A 20,231-nucleotide genomic window follows, 5' to 3' on the forward strand; every position below is an offset into this window, starting at 1 on the left:
AAATGGTCCTCGGATGACGCGGTGGTCACATGACTCCTTCATGGACCATCAGGTGTCATAGTTGATGTAGAGCAGCAACGTCGTCCTCGTCTGAGCTGTTTAACTTTAGTAATCATCCGTAAAGATGATAAACCACATCATGACTTCCATATGCAGACGGTCGGGATAGCGTCGCCCCGCATCCATGTCAGGATTTTGGGAATTGGAATTTCCAAGTCTGAGAAGTCAGGTAGAGCTCGGACATTCCTGACCTTCTCTGGTACTGACGGGTTGGGATGAAGAAAGAGATAGAGAAGACCGTGAGTGGAATTTTCTTTCCATACTTGGAAGACCAGCCTCCCGCTAGGAATGTCTCCGTAAACAGCGTCAACGTGTGCGGAGGTGAGCTGGAATGTTGTGATGTCCGAATGTTGATGACGTCAACTTGAGGCAGCAAATGAAACAGGAAATGGCGGGCGGCACATTTTACAGTCAGCTGGATAGAATGTCATACATTAAGATGGTCTTCTATTCTATTCTATTTATTCTTACAATCACACATTTATATATGCTACTACGTACGTAGCGTACGGGTTCATGTGGACTCAATGTATTATTATTATTATTATTATTATTATTATTATTATTATTATTATTATTATTATTATTATTATTATTATTATTATTATTATTATCATTATCATTATCATTATCATTATTATTATTATTATTATTATTATTCTCTTCTGTTGTCATACATGAAAATGAATGACTGAATACATCACACTCTACTGCACTGTGTGTGTATGCTAGCAGCCCCGCCTCAATCAAGCTGAATCAGACTTAAATGACAACTAAGACAAAGCAGTAAAACATCCCAGGTGTCCAACCAGACATCCGTGTTCCAGGATATGGTACGGTGTCCAACCAGACATCCGTGTTCCAGGATATGGTACGGTGTCCAACCAGACATCCGTGTTCCAGGATATGGTACGGTGTCCAACCAGACATCCGTGTTCCAGGATATGGTACGGTGTCCAACCAGACATCCGTGTTCCAGGATATGGTACGGTGTCCAACCAGACATCCGTGTTCCAGGATATGGTACGGTGTCTAACCAGACATCCGTGTTCCAGGATATGGTACGGTGTCTAACCAGACATGTTCTGAAATAAAAACATCTTCATTTGCTGATGTAGAACATGTCCTGCTTCTGTCTGCGTCCATTCATCTTGGAGCGCTACAAACAATGGAGGCCGAGTGTAACTAAAAGCAGATGCATCTACGGAGATGTTCCCACACACACGGAGGCCAAGTAAAACACGCCGGCGGGCGGGCATGAGTGGAAACACACGTGCAAGGACGTAAACATGAAAAACAGGCAAATGAAAGCCAGACATTGGATCAATGATCAAACGGGATCTACTACACGCTGGTCACCACCAGATCCTACACAAATCCACCTACAGTCACAGCATGGGACATCGTGATGGGGAAATGACAGCTACCACATCATGTTCATGTGACCCAACGGGGGGGGGGGGGGGGGGGCTGCATCTCCGTCTATGGCACCACTCACTTTTATGATCTTTTCTAGTGGTGGACCTGGGGGGGTGCTGGAGCCTATCCCAGCTGTCTTGGGGCGAGAGGCGGGGTCCACCCTGGACTGGTGGCCAGCCAATCCCAGGGCACATATAGACAAACAACCATTCACACTCACATTCATACCTATGGACAATTTGGATTGGCTAATTAAGCTAGCATGTTTTTGGAATGGAGGAGGAACCAAACATAAACATTCCAAAAATGTAAATATTATTTATGTCTTAATTGTGTTGTGCCTTATTTTCTGCTATGTTTACTATAAATGTGTGCAAAAGTGACTATAGGGGTGTTATTTCATGTCAAGAGGTCTCTAATAATGTTGGAACCTTATTATAGAAGATGGTAAAGAGGTTTTCTATGCTCTATGAACCATAAAAATATCCCATTTCTAAATAAGGAACCCTACTCTGCAGTAATTCTCAGGTCTGGACAGAAACTCCAAGAAATCGGGTCCTGCTGCACTAAAATTCCGATGCTTCCAATGACTGAAGAGGGCGCCAGGGAGCAGAAACAAAAACCCTCACAGGCCGAAAGGCCGCTGACGGGATTCCAGTACCAAGCAGTCCTTGCAAAGGCATCCACTGGGACAACTACAAGATGTCAGCAGCTCTGCAACATGAAGCGAGACATTAGGCAGAACTCCGAGCCATGCAGGAATACTCCGATGTACAAAAACGAGCCCCGTAAATGGGAAAATGGTTGGAGGGCATTTCTCAGGGAATGACACAGGGAATGCTGTGTTTCAAGGGAAGACGAGGGAAGACTCCAACAGCAAACTAGTGAGTGTGGGAGTTAAAAGGGATGCAAAGAGTTAAAAAAGGTGCAAACGTGTCAATTAGCTGAATGAAATGAGCTCAGAGGTCATCACGCCCGACCTTTAGATGTTGATGGTCACATGGAGGCGACGCAGCGCATGAAAGCCCCCCAAAGAAGAAATATGTCCTCAATAACTGAGGTCTTTGACCCCCTCCTAATCAGTGGCATCTCATCTTGACCAAGTCGCATGACCCCGCCCGGCTCATCCTGTTGACCTTTCACCCCTGGTGAGGTCATTAGAAAGGATTTCAAGTCAAAGAAAAGCCTTCAATACGAGAACATCTGGATGAAAAGATACTTTGTTAACTCATTAGGCAAGGCTCTAATCATTGCACCTTAAGGGGGGGGGGGGGGGGGGGGCTTTACTCCAAACACACACATCTGATGATAGTTGGAAAAGAGTAAAAGACGCTTTTTTCCTACTTAATTCTGACTTTATTCTCATAAAATGACAACTTCTTTGCCGATAATATTACTAATAATCCATTGTAATAATACATTGTAATAATACACTGTAATAATACATTGTACTAATACATTGTACTAATACATTGTACTAATACATTGTAATAATACATTGTAATTGCATTTTCCTTTGAATAAAGTATGACAACTTTGTTTCTTGTGATATTCATGACATTATTCCAGTCAATTAGGACTTAAGCCGTATAAAAGTGTGGACTATTCTTCCAAGATGACGCCATCTTTTTACACTTGTATAGTAATAATATTTATTTATTCCCATAATTCATTAACATTTTCCATAATATTCCAGAAATTCCAAAGAATGTTAACTTTGTTCATTGTTTTGTTAGTTTGAAATGACTACAAAAATGACAATGACTACTTTTATTGGTTAGAAGTCTTTCCTCCTCATACTGTCGCTTTATTTTGGTAAAATTGCTGCAGATTTTTGCATTTCTGCTGTCGTTGTTGTTTTTGAATGTGATTATGAAATGATATATTTGGGATGTGGCGATGCAGGATGGAAGTGCCCCCCCCAGAATAGCGAGGATGTTGCGGGTGTGGGAGCGTTTTCTAAGCGTGCAACGTTCTGCCACAGCGTTTGCTGTCAGCTGGGCGAGGAAGGCGTTGAAGAACACTTGAGCCGTGCAGCGGCGTGACACAGGATGTCGGCTTTGGGAAGCCATTCTTTGTCCGATGAGGAAAGCCTCTCTTCCTTGCCTTTTATGCTCACAAAGACAAGAAGGGCTGGGGTCAGGCGGTCCTCTCAGGAGGAAAGAAATGATGTCAGCCAAAGAACCACTAGAATATTCTCACAGCAGCGGACGCTCACCGGACACATTATTAGGTACACCGTGCATGTCACGGTCACGGTGTCATGTTTCTAATGTTAGAAATATATCCCAAAAACTTGTTTAGACTCTCTACTCTTTTTAGAATCCTAATAGTTAAACAGCAACATTTCCACCATCATTATTTAAAATGTTTAAAATGTAAGCTCTATCACCTCGTACCTTGTACTTCGGTACATGACATATAATTTAAAAAAAAATAAAAAAATAAACAAAATTAAAAAATATATTTAAATATTTAAAAATTAAAAGATTTAAAAATTAAAAGATTTTTAAAAATTAAAAAATTGAAAAAAAATATGAGGAAAGCAGGAGGTGAACAAACGGAGGTGAACGTGAAAGATGTTTTTGCCTTAAAATGCCTTCAAAGCATGCTGCATTGAAGTAACCCTGCGAGTTGACTTGCCTCAAAGGAGCCTTTTAGTCCCAACATCCCTGTGATGATTGACAACCATCTCCAGGCCCAATTGGCCTCTATTGTTGTCTTGACATGACATCACATGACATGACATGAATCACATGACATGACATGACATGACGTCATGCTGCCGTTGGAGCACGCAAAGTGGCAGATGCTCAACATTTGATGACAAAAAGTACTTTTAGATAAGATAACAATGACTTAATGCACCGTTGGGACTCCAGAAGTCGTTCATTTCCTTCACGTGAGGGGGGGGGTCATGTGACCCGCTGAACTGGCTTCCTGCTGGAAGTGATCTGATTACGCTGACTTGTGCTCGCAGCGACAACAAGGTAGGTGGAGATGAAGAAAGCATGTGCTCTTCTCATCCAAAGTGGTGAAAGAATGCAGGAGATTCTGGGATCGAAAGAACGACCACCAACTCTGGCTTTGCAATCAGGCCCACCATGCCGATGGACGAAACAGACCACAAACGTTTGGCCGGGGGGGGGGAGTATGCGTCTTCTCTCATGTATGTGAGGTCACGTGGCTTTACTCCCACGTGCACGTCCCACTTCCACAAATACATCATGGACGCCATAACAATGACAGTCAGTACCTTCACTATTCAGCAACCATCTGACCGATAAACGTTGTTACAAAGTTGTATACTAGGCTTCAAGCCTTATATGGGCATGCCCGGGTACAAGCTGAGTGGGGCCAATCACAGTGGAGTGCATGGGTCTGGAATAGCTCGGTGCAGATTCCGGAAGATCTAGAAAGCTTTCTGTGCGGGTTATTGTGTGTAGCTGCTCTATAGGAGTCAGAAAATGACCATCCAGGACGCTCGTCTCCATCTTGTCACAGAGATGGAAGCTGGCTGGGAAGAGCTGAAGATGAAAAGCAGCCAAACTTCCCTCTTTGTGGTGATAGATGTTTGGACGCCATCACCAGCATCTTCATATCTTCGTGAGCAGCAACAAATGGACGTGCGGGTCAGGACGCAAGCCAATGACCTTCATCTCCATCACTGCTCACCTACGTGTCACACGGATCTATGAATCAATAACCATTCCAGGAGATAACGTCCATGAGGACTTTTGCGTGTGAAAAGTCGAACACAGCTGTGACAAGTCACAGCAAAACGACGGGACCACAGGGAAGTGTTTGGCGGCTGTCAACTCAATCTGGAACGATTTGGCTGTGGAGTCCTGGATAAAGGAGCCCAGAAGGTCACAGGTTGGAGAACATCTGCTGGGAAATACTACTAAATACTACTAAATACTACTAAATACTACTAAATACTACTAAATACTACTAAATACTTCAATTGGGGCTGCTTGGTTGAGGAAAGCAGGCGTTGCCTTTTTTCAAGGCTATCACAGGGTATTATAGGGTAATGGTAATGGTAATGGTAATGGTAATGTAATGGTAATGGTAATGGTAATGGTAATGGTAATGGTAATGGTAATGGTAATGGTTTAATTTCATTTGAACATGCATCAGATTCCAATTGAGTGCATCCCATAATCAGTTCCCAGTTCCACATGTCCAAAAGGAGTAGGAAGAAGCAAAGCTTATTAAATCCTACCCCTCCATCTGGTACTTTTACAATCACTAACTCTTACATTTGTTCACTTCCTGCTTGCCTAATTTTTGTTGTTGTCCCGTACCAAAGTACTGTGTGATATGAGCATCCAATGCCATAATGTGTACCATAGTGCGTGTCAATATAGTGATATATATAGCACATCATGACTGGTTCAAGACTCTTCATCCTTGGATTTAGCAAACATCAACTGCTTGTATTGTTTCTTGAATTGGCTCATCGTTGTGCATTGTTTGATTTCCTTACTCAATCCATTCCATAGTTTGATTCCACATACTATTATTAGGCGCCTTTCACACAGAACCCAGCAGAATGATTGACAGCACCAATTGCTTTCATCACTACCAGTCTGCAAATGTAAAAAGTAATTGGTGACAACCAACAAGGTTGCTAAGGACGATGGCCACCATGAACAACAAAGTCAAGGAACTCAGTGAAGATCTAACTTGGAGGTACGTATTCTGTTGCAATGGTGGGAAAACACAATCAGACGTGTCCGTTACCGTCTAAAAACGATCTGTCTGCAGCTTAGGGATCGAGCCATGTGGGGGGTTTTCGGGCCGATGCCGATTTTTTTCACCCTTAGCTGATGGCCGATTTTGCTTGGGCCAACATTTGTAGCCGATACTGCTTTTGCTCCCACAGTCGCCACACCGCTTGAGCATCAGGGTCAGAAAAGACTTCCCTGTGTTGCTCATGAGCTCCTGTCAAAATAGCGACACAGCGTCACCATGGCAACTCTTCCAAATGTAGGCATTTTTACAATGCCGAGAACAGGAGGTCGGGAAGGTTACGCCTTCCCAGGCCTGCTTGGCTGGTGGCCCGTCACCGTGAGGGGACCAGCTGTCGTCTCGGGAGGGTGGCCGACTTGTTAGCTCGATTGGGCGCCAAAGCAGAACACAAGCTTGGGCACATCGCACTGGAAATGGCCGACAGGTTGGAGAATCCCTTCCGAGGCATTCCTCGGGTTGCGGGAGGATTAGCAAATGTCACAGCTCCCTGAGGGCCAAACCAGGACCAGAGGTTCCATTTCCCTCCAGCTACCAGCTAAACTTCCAACGCATCCCACACACAAACGCTCCCCTGCAGGAATCTGCTAATCACCTAAGCTGGAATTCTCCTCCTCCTCTTTCTCCTCAAGGACTCATTAAGACCACCTTAGTGACCACCTAGGCAGAAGAACCAGTGTGACGCTGAGCTGGAATGTGACGACCATTCATTGAAATTTAGACGCGGAATGGTTGGAGTTGGTTGCAAATGTGGGATTTTACAATGGGAATTCATGGAAAATGTGGATCTACGGAAGAATTGGCTCATTTTGAAATGCGGAAATCAGATGGACCAGATGTCTCCAACCAGCTGAAAACATTTTGACGGGTCAACGCTTTGAACGGGTGGGAATATGTGGATGTTGTAAGAATTCCCGAAATCAAGATTTTGTGTAATATTACCACTTTATTCTTGTAATATTACAATCTTGTGCTGGAGAAGGGGGCCGGGGACCGGAAGTCTGGGCTTCCCTACTGAGACTGCTGCCCCCACGACCCCAACCCGGATAAGCGGAGGAAAATGGATGGAATTTGTGACGTTTTTCTTGGAAATTTCTGACTTTCTTCTTTAATCTCACATTTTTTTCAATGTGTCCCTAATACTCCGTCCTAGCCTGGAAGTTTTTCATCTCTAATTATAATTTGGCGCATAAAAGGTGTGCTATCAAGCATTTCAAAAGGAGCAAGAGGTGAAAGGAAGGACGATGATGTCGTCCTAAAGTCAGCCTGACTTATTGCACTTTGCTTCAGGGTTGCGGCACGACGCCGTGTTTATACGGTATATTCATTCACGGCCTTGGTTCAATAGCAGCCATTGTGAAATAAAGCAAACAACACGTTAGCGTCTCAGCGTTGGGTCCTGTGAAGGACACACAAAGGAAGTATAATCAGTCAAAAGATGACAAAATGGATGCAAGATTGTGTCAATGTTTGACTGGAAATATGCCTGTGACGACACCCACCCCCCCCACACGTCTTTACGCCGTCCCAATATTCCAAATAAGCCACTTTCATTGGTGTCATCGGATCAGCCGCAAGATGTTCAGCCAAACCTCCTCGTCCTCCAAAGTTCTTCAGAGTCTCTTAATCAGTCCAGATGCTTCATGTCACTTGGAACGGAGATAAGCTGACAGCTGTACATTTGAAACACTTCTATGCTAGGACTACGTTATGCTAGCCATAGCATTTCAGTATGTGGAATCAAACTATGGAATGGATTGAGTAAGGAAATCAAACAATGCACAACGATGAGCCAATTCAAGAAACAATACAAGCAGTTGATGTTTGCTAAATCCAAGGATGAAGAGTCTTGAACCAGTCATGATGTGCTATATATATCACTATATTGACACGCACTATGGTACACATTATGGCATTGGATGCTCATATCACACAGTACTTCGCTACGAGGTACATTATTTAAAAAAAAAAAAAAAAAAAAACAACCTTAAACTATATTATGGAAAGCAGGAAGTGAACAAATATAAGAGTTAGTGATTGTGAAAGTACCAGATGGAGGGGTAGGATTTAATAAGCTTTGCTTCTTCCTACTCCTTTTGGACATGTGGAACTGGGAACTGATTATGGGATGCACTCAATTGGAATCTGATGCATGTTCAAATGAAATTAAACCATTACCATTACCATTACCATTACCATTACCATTACCATTACCATTACCATTACCATTACCATTACCATTACCATTACCATTATTACATATGAGCAGCAACATCTACAAAAATAAGGAGGTGTCATTTCCTCTCATTGAGTCTGGTCTTCATCTTCTTGACACGGACAGAGATGCTGCACCAACATCTCCGCCCCCTCACCTGGACCAGCATTACTGGTCTGTGTGGGTGAAGAATGTTCTGGTGTGTCATGATAGCAAAGCTTTTAAGCAGACTCATCTCTATTACCAAAAAAGGGCCAACTCGGCTGGATTTCGGAGAAGCAACCAGACTAGGTTCCAGAAAAGTACAGTGGATCTCCACGTATTTGCGGTTCAAAAAAGCGTGTCAGCGCTAACTACACGATAGCATAACACACTGAGTCTCACAGGAAATGCTTAGAAGCAAACTTGTACTCTTCTCTCTGCTAAAAAGAAGCTTAGCAGCAGCACGACAGATGAAAACAGATGTAATACTTCCTACAAAAAGCTAAATGTTATGACAATAAAGTAAATATATTATGGGAATAAAGTCATACCTAAAAGAACATTTAGTAAAAAAAAACATAAATATTTGGAATATGCAAAAAAACACCCAAGACCAGAGAGTTGAAATATATATAATATATATACATATATATATACATATATATATATATATATGTGTGTGTAAAGCTTCGGCTTAGGTTGTCTGATTGTCGCTCGCAATCTATTCTAATAATCACAACAGTCCCCTCCCTTTATTGCAAATGTTGATCCAAAGTTAGCAGGAGACTTTGGCTTTCTTCCATTGGGGTATTTTCGATGTGACTAACGTGAGCATTTTGGCTGATAAGCGATGGTTTGAGGCCATTGAGCCCAATGAATTCTACCCGGCAACAGGTGACAGCGCAAAGAAGTGAGCAGGAAACAGAATAGGACTAATTATGAGCCTTTTTTCCAGAATAATAGCACCATTTTTGTCTTCTTCTACAGCTGCGTCATGCTGACGCACACGCCTCGCTGTTGCCCCCTGCACAGCGGAGGAAGTACTGCAAGAAGAAACACTTGTGGAATTAAACCTACTCTGATTTGAGGGGGATGGATCAATAACAGCACCATCATGTGGGGGATTGTTCATGAAAAACAGTAGCAGCATAGTAGTGCATGTATTCATAAATAAATATGTTCCCATTATGTTCCCATTGTTATATGACCCACACATACATACACATACGTACACATACATACACATACATACATACATACACATACATACACATACACATACATACACATACATACACATACACATACATACATACATACATACATACACATACATACATACATACATACACATACATACACATACACATACACATACATACATACATACACATACATACACATACATACATACATACACATACATACATACACATACATACACATACACACACATACATACACATAGGCCCTGCCCAACACCTCCACCCTACCCCCCGTCCCCACACGCCCGGTTGGGGTGGGGGGGTCAGCCTAAGACTGGGGTGGGGGCCAACAGCAGCACCAGAAGAGCAAGGAAGAGCGGCATGAATGAACTCTGCACAAACTTTGAAAGCATTAAAGCAAATGAAAGCAAAAACATGGCCGCCCGACCCACGTGACACACAGTGTGAATAACAACACAATAATAATAATAATAATAGCAAGCATAGCAAGAACAATAAAAAGGGCCATTTCCGCTCCAGCAAAGGACTAACCTCAGCTTCGACCATCCCCAGCCCGGACGACGAGAGAGCGGCCAGCAGCGTCAGCGTGGCCGCAGGCAGCAGCATCACGGCGGCTACAGAAGGAGCGTCTCCCCGCAAAAAGCGCCTGAATCTCGGCCTCGCGTTCAGCGGCGGAGAGCGTCGGCCTGCATGTTGTGGTCCACAGGCGATATGAAGTTCTGATCGATGCGAGAGCGGGTTTAACTTGGGGGGCTTCGTTTGCGCCACCCCACCCCAGCCCTCCCCTCATCCACACCCACCACCCACGGCAACGACCACCCTCGCCCATAACGCGCACCGACAAACACTTTGGACTTTTCGGTGTAAGGAGAGGGTCCGCTCGGCACCCTTTGGTGGCGTTTTGGGGGGACAATAGTCCAGGAAGTTCGCCGTGAGACGTCCCGGGCAAGCCTGAGGTGAGTGACGCCTTCACGTCCGCTTTAATGGCTCAACTCGGGCTTAAGTTGACTTTTATTCAGTCAAAATATGTTCGTTACATTGGGGGTCTTTGGTGCGTCACAGGTGGGCTTCAGTCATGCTATAAAAAAAGTTCCACGCGGCGTGGGACTCGTTTTGCACAGGTGGAACTATGCAAGGAATTCGCAACAGAGTGACGCATCTGAGGTGAGTTTGTGCGCCAAAGTTTCCTGCAGTGGTTTCCTCCAATCACAGCCCGCCGTCACCTCTACCCGGAAATCACCTTGCAGGTTGCTGATGCTGCTGCTGTGGGTGGCCGTCCTCGCCTCAGGTGTCCACGCAGTAAGTACACCCCCCCCCCCAAACCCCCAACTATCGCCTCCTCACGTGGTGTTTGTTGTTGATTTATTGCATGTACTATGTATGTAATACATGTAATACATGTAATACGTGTAATACATGTAGTACATGTAATACATGTAATACGTCTGTGCTTGACATGTTCACCTGCACGTTGTTTGTTGTTGCTGCTTTGAAAGATGGGGGGGGGGGGGGGGGAGTCACGTGTAGATTGTAAGAGTGGGCGTGTCATGAGAGGAGGATGGCTAAATGCAAGAAAGGCCTCAGTCGGTGACGATATAGATTTTAATAACAACATCATTTGATATCATTTATTTACGGTCTACTTACTACACAGTATCATGGACTCATTCATTCATTCATTCATTCATTCATTCATTCATTCATTCATTCATTCCTTTTCTACCGTTTATCCTCACAAGGTTCACGGGGGCGCTGGAGCCTATCCCAGCTGTCTTCATCTTATTGTAATACTTTAATGGGATGGAGGAGTTTGAATTGATATTGTTATGAGTAGAACAATACTGTGTGGAGTGTGGATAGCCTAGCCTGTGGAAGCTAGCCTAGCCTGATCAAGAGCGCCCCTGCTGGTTGCACCAAGTAGTGCACTCCATTTTAGCCTCAACTACGTATTGAGACATGTCCGTCTTGCTGTCCCACCTTCAGTCAGCAGTCTACATAAGTCAAATGATGGATCATCCGGCTGTCGTTTGGGTGTTCCCACCAGGGGCGTCACTAGGTTCTTAGGATGGGGGGGCTTAGCCCCCTGGAGATGCACAGGATATGGAGGAATGTAGTAGATATTCCAAAAAATCCAAAAACCAAATAAGGAAGAAGAAGCGGGATATAAGTTTCCCATTTTTTGACAGATTTAGTAGAGATACTGAATAGTTTTAGGCCACCATTAAATGTACACAAGTACACACAATCTATACTGCAAAACCGCTGCTCAAGCTCTGGAACCATTCTGTTCAGTGGACAGTCATCAATTACTATATAATAATCATTATTATATTATTAGAAAATACATCCATAAGTGGCATTTTTTGCGGGTAATTTATTTTATGACCCAAACAGACATTAGGTCCTCTTGGAAGGCAAGTTGTAAGAATAAGAATAGAGAACAGGCTGAATAGGTGTAAGATATGCTAACACAATGCTAATTCAGATACACAAACAATAAACATGAACACAAAAGGTGTCCAGTGTTTTCCATGTATAAGTCGCTCTGGAGTATAAGTGGCAGGAACAGCCAACCTATGAAAAAAAAGTGCCACTTATAGTCCAGAAAATACGGTATATGAAATTTGTCAGAGATTTTATTTTGTAAAAAAAAAAAAAAAAAAAGAATAAATAAATAAATAATATAAAATGATGAAGAACATTTTAGGGGGGCTGAAGGCCTAATGACGCCACTGGTTCCCAGCATTGTGTTGCATTATTATTCCCATCAGTTCAGACCATCCCTGAAACTTAGACCACAGGGTTTTTACATGGATGGCGTCCGTCTGGATGTCCAGTCAACAAAGATCTACATTTCACCCGCACACGTTACAATCATTGCTGAAAGAAGTGGTTTTCACACACGTAACGAGTGGACTGGTTCCCATTAGGGATCAGGGGTTGTTCACTCAGCTGCACGTTAGAACATTAGAACATTAGAACATTAGAACATCAGAACATTAGAACATATGTTTCTGTTCAATGTCATATCCAAAGCGCACCCACGGGACTGTTTTGGATCCCTCACCCACATCCCCACCTCTGCGCCTCAACAACTTTTTCCCACCATCCATCCTCACTCTCCGTGTTTTACATGGAGGACCCCCCCTGCCCCCTCCCGCCCCCCCATTCTTCATTCAGTATCCAGAATAACACGTGCAAGATGTTTTCCATTTAAGATTGGATCATTTGTCTACGCTCTTTCCTGATATTATGTAGTCAATGGGTTGGGGGGGGGGGGGGGTAGTTGGGAAGATGATAAATGGATAGATGGGTATGCTTTTGGCCATGCCTGTATGCTGGAGCCTATCCCAGCTATTGTATTGAAATAGGTTCCACTGTACGGCTATACGGAGGGAAAGCAGAAGCAATCATACTTCTTCACTCATCCGTTGGAGGACGGAAGGCTTCCGAGGTGCCAGATGTTAGCAGGATGTCCCGTATCACAGCCTTTCATTCAGCTTGAGAAGATATTTCAAGATGATGCCGGAGCGTGAGGGAATGAGGCGACGTAGGTGGAGTTCTGGCAAGGAATGTTACGGGAAGACAGATTTTCTACTCTACCTGGCAACCGAGCAGCATCGTCTGCTTTACCAATGACTTCCTTTATTGTGGTCAGAGTTGTTTCAATGTGCTCTTTAGCTTTGGTGTTCGAGTCAAACTTGGAGTCAAACCTATCAGCCAAGGTTTGGAGGCTTGGCAACCTCACGGGAATGTTATCACTGGGCCAAACACAACACGCGTGAAACGTGCAGGAGATGTGGTTTAACACAACTCCTTCCTTGCCGTGTTTTGGACTTGCTCAGCAAAGGACATCAAGTCAAAGAATATTTTGCACGGCAGGGGACCCTAATTGTGGTCATGTTGCGGTCTCTCTGTGTGTAAACGAGGCTGTTGAGTGTCAAGATGCCTTTTGCGCCAGTCATTGGCCAGTCTACATCACATCAGTCCAAGTAGAGTGGTAGGATGTGAAAAGGAAGGAAGGTGTTGACCAAGAAAAGGCGATATTCCCAAATCACGAGACGGCGTAGCTCGTGCATATCGCTCATGTGGCATGCTTGCAAGTCAGGAGGAAGATGTCTGCCCGTGATAAACCAAGGAAAAATGTCAGGAGTGACGCCCGGCCAAATGTGCTGGTGACCCAGCTGGCCCCAACAATCGGGGGAAGAGGCCATTGTGCTGCGAGGCAGGAAGCCAACACCACCGTACGCCAGGCGGCTCGGCTATCATGGCCGAGCCACGGAGGAGCGGTGGCGTGTACGTTCCATCCAGGTGTTTCCACACCTTCACCGCTGACCTCCTGTGACCTTCGTACTCGTGTCTGCCGTGGGACCTTGGAGTGACGTCACACCAGATTGTTGCCTCCAGGTTTTGTTGGCTGCACAATGACTCTATTTTCTCTCTCGGAAGGATCACGATGTTTGGCTCGTTGGCACACAAACGATAAAACGGAATGGAAAGTCGATAATTGGAAGGGGTGGTTTATTTCCGTCTTTTAAATGCTAGCTTGACACGGACAACACAAGTCAAACTGGGTCACCTTCATTGAAGACCTGATTGTTGCCAAAGACGCCATGTGGCGGCGAGATCAACACAGCCACCACCTGCGTGTTTTGCCATGAGTTATTTCTCGTTTCCCGCCTCTTCTCTGCTTTTGTTTTGATGCCAAAGAACGTTACAAGTACCAACATTTGACTCATGTCAAAACATGAAGGTGGTGTCCGTGTTGATCTCGCTGCCACGTTGCGTCTTTGGGAACAGTCGAATCTTCAATGAAGGCAAAGTAAATGTATTCCCTCAATTTGTCATTCATGTGTACTTGGAATATTATATGTATGTAAAACTATTTAGCATAACTGTGTTTGTTAGCAAAGAACGATAGATTGATAGATCGATAGATCGATAGATCGATAGATCGATAGATCAATAGATCGATAGATAGATCGATAGATAGACTTCTTTTATTGTCATTGCACAATAACACTGCAGTGAAATTGCCAACAAAATGTCGTTGCCTGGCTCCCGTATAATAATAATAATAATAATAATAACAACAATAATAATAATAATAATAATGACATCATAGAGGGGCGACCTAGCTGACTTCCGCTTCCTGTTTCTACGTAGCATCAAGCTAGTAGCATGTTGTACACAAAATTTAGGCGTGAAGTTTTAAGGGTAACCAAAAAATACAGATGTTCCACCCGACTTCAAATGCACCTACTGCCACCTTGTGGGCAAGATACTAAGAGTACAGTGTACTAAGAGTACAGAGTACCAAGAGTACAGAGTACCAAGAGTACAGAGTACCAAGAGTACAGAGTACTAAGAGTACAGAGTACTAAGAGTACAGAGTACTAAGAGTACAGAGTACCAAGAGTACAGCGTGCTAAGAGTAAAAAGTAACACTCCCAACAAAAAGTACGGCAAAAGTAGGTCAAATTTGGTCCCAACTATGAGAAAGTCATCCAGTCATTGGCCGATCGGCCGCTGGTTTTTCTCCTGCACATCAAAGACTAGTTTTAAAGTGATGGGACCAAAAACTGCGCCAGTTTGAGCCTCGTTAACGCTGCTTTAGTACGAGCACGGATCGGCCTGCTTCCCTTCCTTCGTGCGGCGAGCGTGGTTGGAGTTTATCGGAGTCTAACAGGCTCCATGGGACTTTTATGGGGAACATCCTGAGCCAGCCCAGCATTGTGACGAGCAAGTAGATTATCCTCACAAACAGGAACAGGAAGGGGGGTGGAGGTTTTGTACTGGCCCGTCGGACCTTGCATATTTTGGCTACTGGTAACCCTTTGCTTACTGGAACTACATCTACTTCATACTTATTGGAAGAATATGGACTGAATGTCCACAGCTAGAACCCTCGTGATCACAACAACGGCTTGGGATGGGACCATATTCCTCACCGAAGGACGTGAGGAATGTCAGGTTTAAATGCTAGATTGATGCCGAGTCATTGCTCTTTGTTCGAGTCTTCCACACGACAAAATAAGTCCTAAAAGTATGTATGATTTATGCCGATATCACGTATGGACCTGTAGTCAAGGCTGCAATATCGATATCGTATCGGAAGTGAAAGATCGTATCAGGACAGCCCCGATTGGAAGTCTAGAAGACACCGCTGGTAGGCTACCATTAGCCACGTTTACATGAGGAGTTTTACTCTTTCCCAATGGAATCTTTAAGAATGACTTTTCCGAAAACAATGGTATCCATGGAAAGGAATATTCCGATCTCTTGTCTCCATGCGCCGCTGTAATCAACCAGAACAGTCAATGGGGCATGCCCAGTAAAACGTAAACACCAACATCACGTGATACCAATGCTTGCCAACCGCCAATAAACAACAGAAGAAGAAGAAGAACAGTCTGACAACTTTCCATTTGAGCGGGTACAAGATACCTCAATCGGATTGGGGAAAGGAATATTCCACCTCTGGGAATCCCATTATATATTCATTGGGATTGGCCCTTTTCTTTGGGAATGAGGTGTATACAAAGGTTACATTCTTTCCGTTTGGATGCAATTGGAATATTTGGGTCCATGTATCCGTGGCTAATGTCACCACTGTTTTATGAACGGAGTACATTTGGGAAAAGCCACTGACGTATACGTGGAAAATCCCTATTTAACATATGTGACCTTTACTCCACGTCTTTCTGATTCATGAAAAGAAAGAATCCCAATTCCTCATCCCTTCCTTTTATAGCCAAGCTGGTCACCATCTCTGTTGTCTGGCGTCCCCCCCGCCCCCCCCCCCCCATGCTCATTTATCTCCATAACGGACGCCGTGCGTCCTGTCCTCCCTCGCTTCCACTGTTTTCTCCGTCATGTGACTGGTTGCTGGTCTACGGGTCAGGAAGTTTGGTCCCAAGCTGAAAGATCCAAAGTGTAGATGATGAACTGCTCGGTTCAAAGGGTGTTCACATAACGAACGCATCTGTTGACGAGCCGCTGTTTGATTTATTCGGCGGTGCAGATGGTACGACTCAGCGCTCACCGAGCCTTCGTGTGCACGCCTCCACCTTCCCGTTTCCATGGCGGCTGGAACTGGTTATTCCGAGTTATCTCACGTCATGGGAGGAATGTTAACCCGGTTACAGGCAAGCTTTGTCATCACGTGACCGCCTCCAATTCCTCCTCCTCCTCATTCATCCGTCCGTCTTTCATAGAGAAGATGTTTGATGTTTGATAACTCATTTGAGGTTGGGGACCAAACGAATATGCACATTAGACTCAATAACGTCATCACATCGTCCCGTCATGCATTCCCACACAGTAGCAGCATTTGGGGACAAATATGACATGAAGACAAAGGGGAAGACAGGATAGTAGTTTATCTGTGCAGCTAAACGGTGCGTTCAAGGACCATTGAACAAAGCGGGACGGCTTGCTGATAAACATGTAGGATTTCTAACCATACACGTTTTGGAATGAAATAATGGCCCATAGTCCCCCCTCGGCCATCTCTTGTGGAGTTTGCATGTTCTCCCCGTGCATGCGTGGGTTTTCTCCGGGTACTCCGGTTTCCTCCCACATTCCAAAAACATGCTAGGTTAATTAGCCACTCCAAATTGTCCATAGGTATGAATGTGAGTGTGAATGGTTGTTTGTCTATATGTGCCCTGGGATTGGCTGGCCACCAGTCCAGGGTGGATCTTCTTGCCTGAAGACAGCTGGGATAGGCTCCAGCACCCCCGTGACCCTCATGAGGATAAGCGGTAGAAAATGAATGAATGAATGAATGAATGAATGTCCCACAATTCCAAAATGTTATTTCTTTTATTTTTGATCACTGCGCCTGAAAGTTTAGCAGCATACGTACGCCATCACTTGTTCATGAAGTTGTAGGATGGTGACGGTTTGACCCTGGAACAGATTGAAGGGCATATGAAAGCCAAACAAATCCAAGGTTGAAGTGGCTAAGAAATGACGGATGAAGCGTATTTTTTCTCGATTCTCAGGCGTCTCCCATTTTGTCAATTTGATCGTTCCGTTTGCTTGTCACTCATCATCTCATTGTGGGATCGAACAGTGGGAACTTTCACCATAACACCGCCTGACAGGTGGACATGTGAGCACGGAGGTCCAGAATAGAACGGGGACTAATCTCATCTCCATTTAGTGGCAGGAAGCACAGATTAGGAGCATGGCCCACTGGGAAATGAAGTCCAGGCTGTGGTGTGACCCACAGCCGGCCAGTGGAGGGGGGGGGGGGGGGGTGGGGGGGGGGGGGGGGCGGAAGGGCAGGTCCAGCTGTGTCAGGCTTTGTGTTTCCACTGGAGCGTTGCCAGGGAAGCGCAGCGGGGGAGTTAGCGGTGCTTTCAGGTCCTGGTCCAAATTATGACCTGTTCTTTGAAACACTTCCCTGACCCCCCTCCCCCCCTGCCCCCATACCACCTTAGTTTTAGAAGTCTTGGCAAAACATGTGCCAAAATTGAAGGAAATAGCAGCTGATTGTCGCAAGTGATTGATGCTTACGGTGCCCCGCCCCACTTTCCACATGACAATCATGAACATTCGGCAACATTAGCTCCAAACTAAAAGACAGCAGGGAAATAAGTCGATGATGACGACAGGGAATTTTGTCCATGGCCGCTTTGTCAAGCTTGAGCGGGAGGAAGGACACACAGTTGCAGATATCTGCTGGAGAAGAGCATCCAGAGCATAGCCGCATAAAGGGGAGGGAAGGACACACAGTTGCAGATACCTGCTGGAGAAGAGCATACAGAGCATAGCCGCATAAAGGGGAGGGAAGGGACACACAGTTGCAGATACCTGCTGGAGAAGAGCATAAAGAGCAATAGCCGCATAAAGGGGAGGGAAGAGAGCTTATGTTGTGTTGCCAACAGCCACAGCGAATGTATACTGCTATACAAGCTGTACACTGACTACTCTAAAGTATACCCAAGTTGACTATCTCTAGTGGTGTCCTTGAGCGGCCATCTTGGAATAAAAATGGCCGATGAAATGAAATTGAGTGAGATGTGTGACCTCGTTTGCTTCATAGAAAATCACATCAACTCTTTTCCCGTTTCCTGGTGTTTTTCCGATTGTGGATGTGTTGTTCCGAGCTGATGTTCCAGACTGTGACAGGAAGTTGCCACAGGACGCTGGAATAAAGCAATGCTGGGAAAAAACACATGAACAACCTTCTAGCCAGCACTCACATTTTCCTGATCGCCATAACGAAGGCCTTTGGGATGAAGATACGCATCGGCTGGGAAAACAAAATCCCACACAAACAGTTTGGGTTGGTCAGTTAGCTTGTTAGCTTTTGCTGGAATGCTATTGACTGATGAGTCGGGACGTCCGAGGGCTGGTCCACGGTGCTACCCCACTGTGACAGGAAATGACAAGACACATTGGTCAATATGTGATGTTCCACATATCGGCATCGCTTGATATCGGAAGTGGAATTTGTGAGTTTGACGATATCGACATTTGGGTTATCAGCAAAAAGCCGATATCGGACATTTGACGTACTCCCCGCTGGTTTAGCGTGAACAAATCAGTAAAGCATTTCCGCCGTTCAATCAGTGAGCAAGGATGGCTGCCAAGCGAGGAAAAGGGAGGATCTCACACCCACGCTGACGTACGACACGGAACCGCGTTCCCATCACAGATCTCCTCCCTGAAAGCCGCCGCTTTGCTCTGATGCGCCATCATTAGTGTAAAACATGGCAGCTGTTGTCCTGGCGTGAACAGACCCGCTTTGGGAAGTGAAAACGCACGGGACAAAGAACCATTCATGAAGATGATGACGGAACGATACCGTGTGATACTAATAGTAATGCTGGTTAGCAAACCTTACTTTTATTTAGGTTGAAGGACCATCTATTATCATCAGAGCATCTCTTTGGTGGACCATTTCTTCTCTGACCTTCCCAATGATTTCATCTGTACTCCGTCCACAACAAAAAGCATCCGCAAATAATTCCAGCTTTATAATAGTCTAAAACAAAATGGCGTCGGGTGACCATATTCAAGCATATGAGTGGCGACAACCAGCACTGGCATGAAAACAGGAGTTCAGAACATTCATAGGGGGACATATTTTCACTGAAGTCAAATGATAGATTGAAGTTGATCCCAAAGCTCCATGCTGCTCCACAAGCCCCATTGCTTGAACTCTGAGGTGTTTAGTTGGTCTACAATTTGGTACACGCCTTTTGGAGACGGACGAGCACGTCTCAGACGTTTTAGCAAGATTGGAAAAACATGGCCGTCATCAACCAAAAACTGGCATGACTTAGCAAACCAGCTGGATGCAGGTGATGATGATAAGATGTCCAGGCAGCATCTCCACGGGGCGGCGCCCCTTAAAACTAAACTAAACATTGCGTCAGACGCTACTTGTTGACTCAACGCATTCTCCGTGACCATCAACACTTTAAATCTCCTCCTTCCCATCATGTTGTCCTCCTCAGGTTCGTCATTCTCCACCAATCTCACATCAAACCATGATGTCCTCCATGATCCCGTTCATTTGACACCACCAGCTGTGGGGGTTCCCTCACAAGAACTAT

General features: G+C 44.8%; 2 protein-coding genes across 3 annotated transcripts in view; one reads left to right on the forward strand and one right to left on the reverse strand.

Annotated features, from left to right (window-relative positions):
• Nucleotides 1-10,432, reverse strand: part of col4a1 (collagen, type IV, alpha 1) — a 31,894-nt gene extending 21,462 nt beyond the window's left edge. Inside the window, exon 1 of the mRNA XM_058083104.1 lies at nucleotides 10,189-10,432. Within this exon, the coding sequence (XP_057939087.1) occupies nucleotides 10,189-10,263 (75 nt within the window). The 5' untranslated portion in view covers nucleotides 10,264-10,432. The remainder of the gene's footprint in view (nucleotides 1-10,188) is intronic.
• The window catches only part of col4a2 (collagen, type IV, alpha 2), a 47,519-nt gene continuing 37,443 nt past the window's right edge, over nucleotides 10,156-20,231 (forward strand). Inside the window, exons 1-3 of one of the 2 annotated variants that reach the window (XM_058083101.1) lie at nucleotides 10,156-10,613; nucleotides 10,720-10,821; nucleotides 10,905-10,956. In XM_058083101.1, coding sequence (XP_057939084.1) covers nucleotides 10,787-10,821; nucleotides 10,905-10,956 — 87 coding nt within the window. In that variant the 5' untranslated portion in view covers nucleotides 10,156-10,613; nucleotides 10,720-10,786. The remainder of the gene's footprint in view (nucleotides 10,614-10,719; nucleotides 10,822-10,904; nucleotides 10,957-20,231) is intronic. The other variant, XM_058083100.1, reaches the window with a different exon arrangement.

Source organism: Doryrhamphus excisus, chromosome 9 (assembly GCF_030265055.1).
Source record: "Doryrhamphus excisus isolate RoL2022-K1 chromosome 9, RoL_Dexc_1.0, whole genome shotgun sequence".
Taxonomy (NCBI): Eukaryota; Metazoa; Chordata; class Actinopteri; order Syngnathiformes; family Syngnathidae; genus Doryrhamphus; species Doryrhamphus excisus.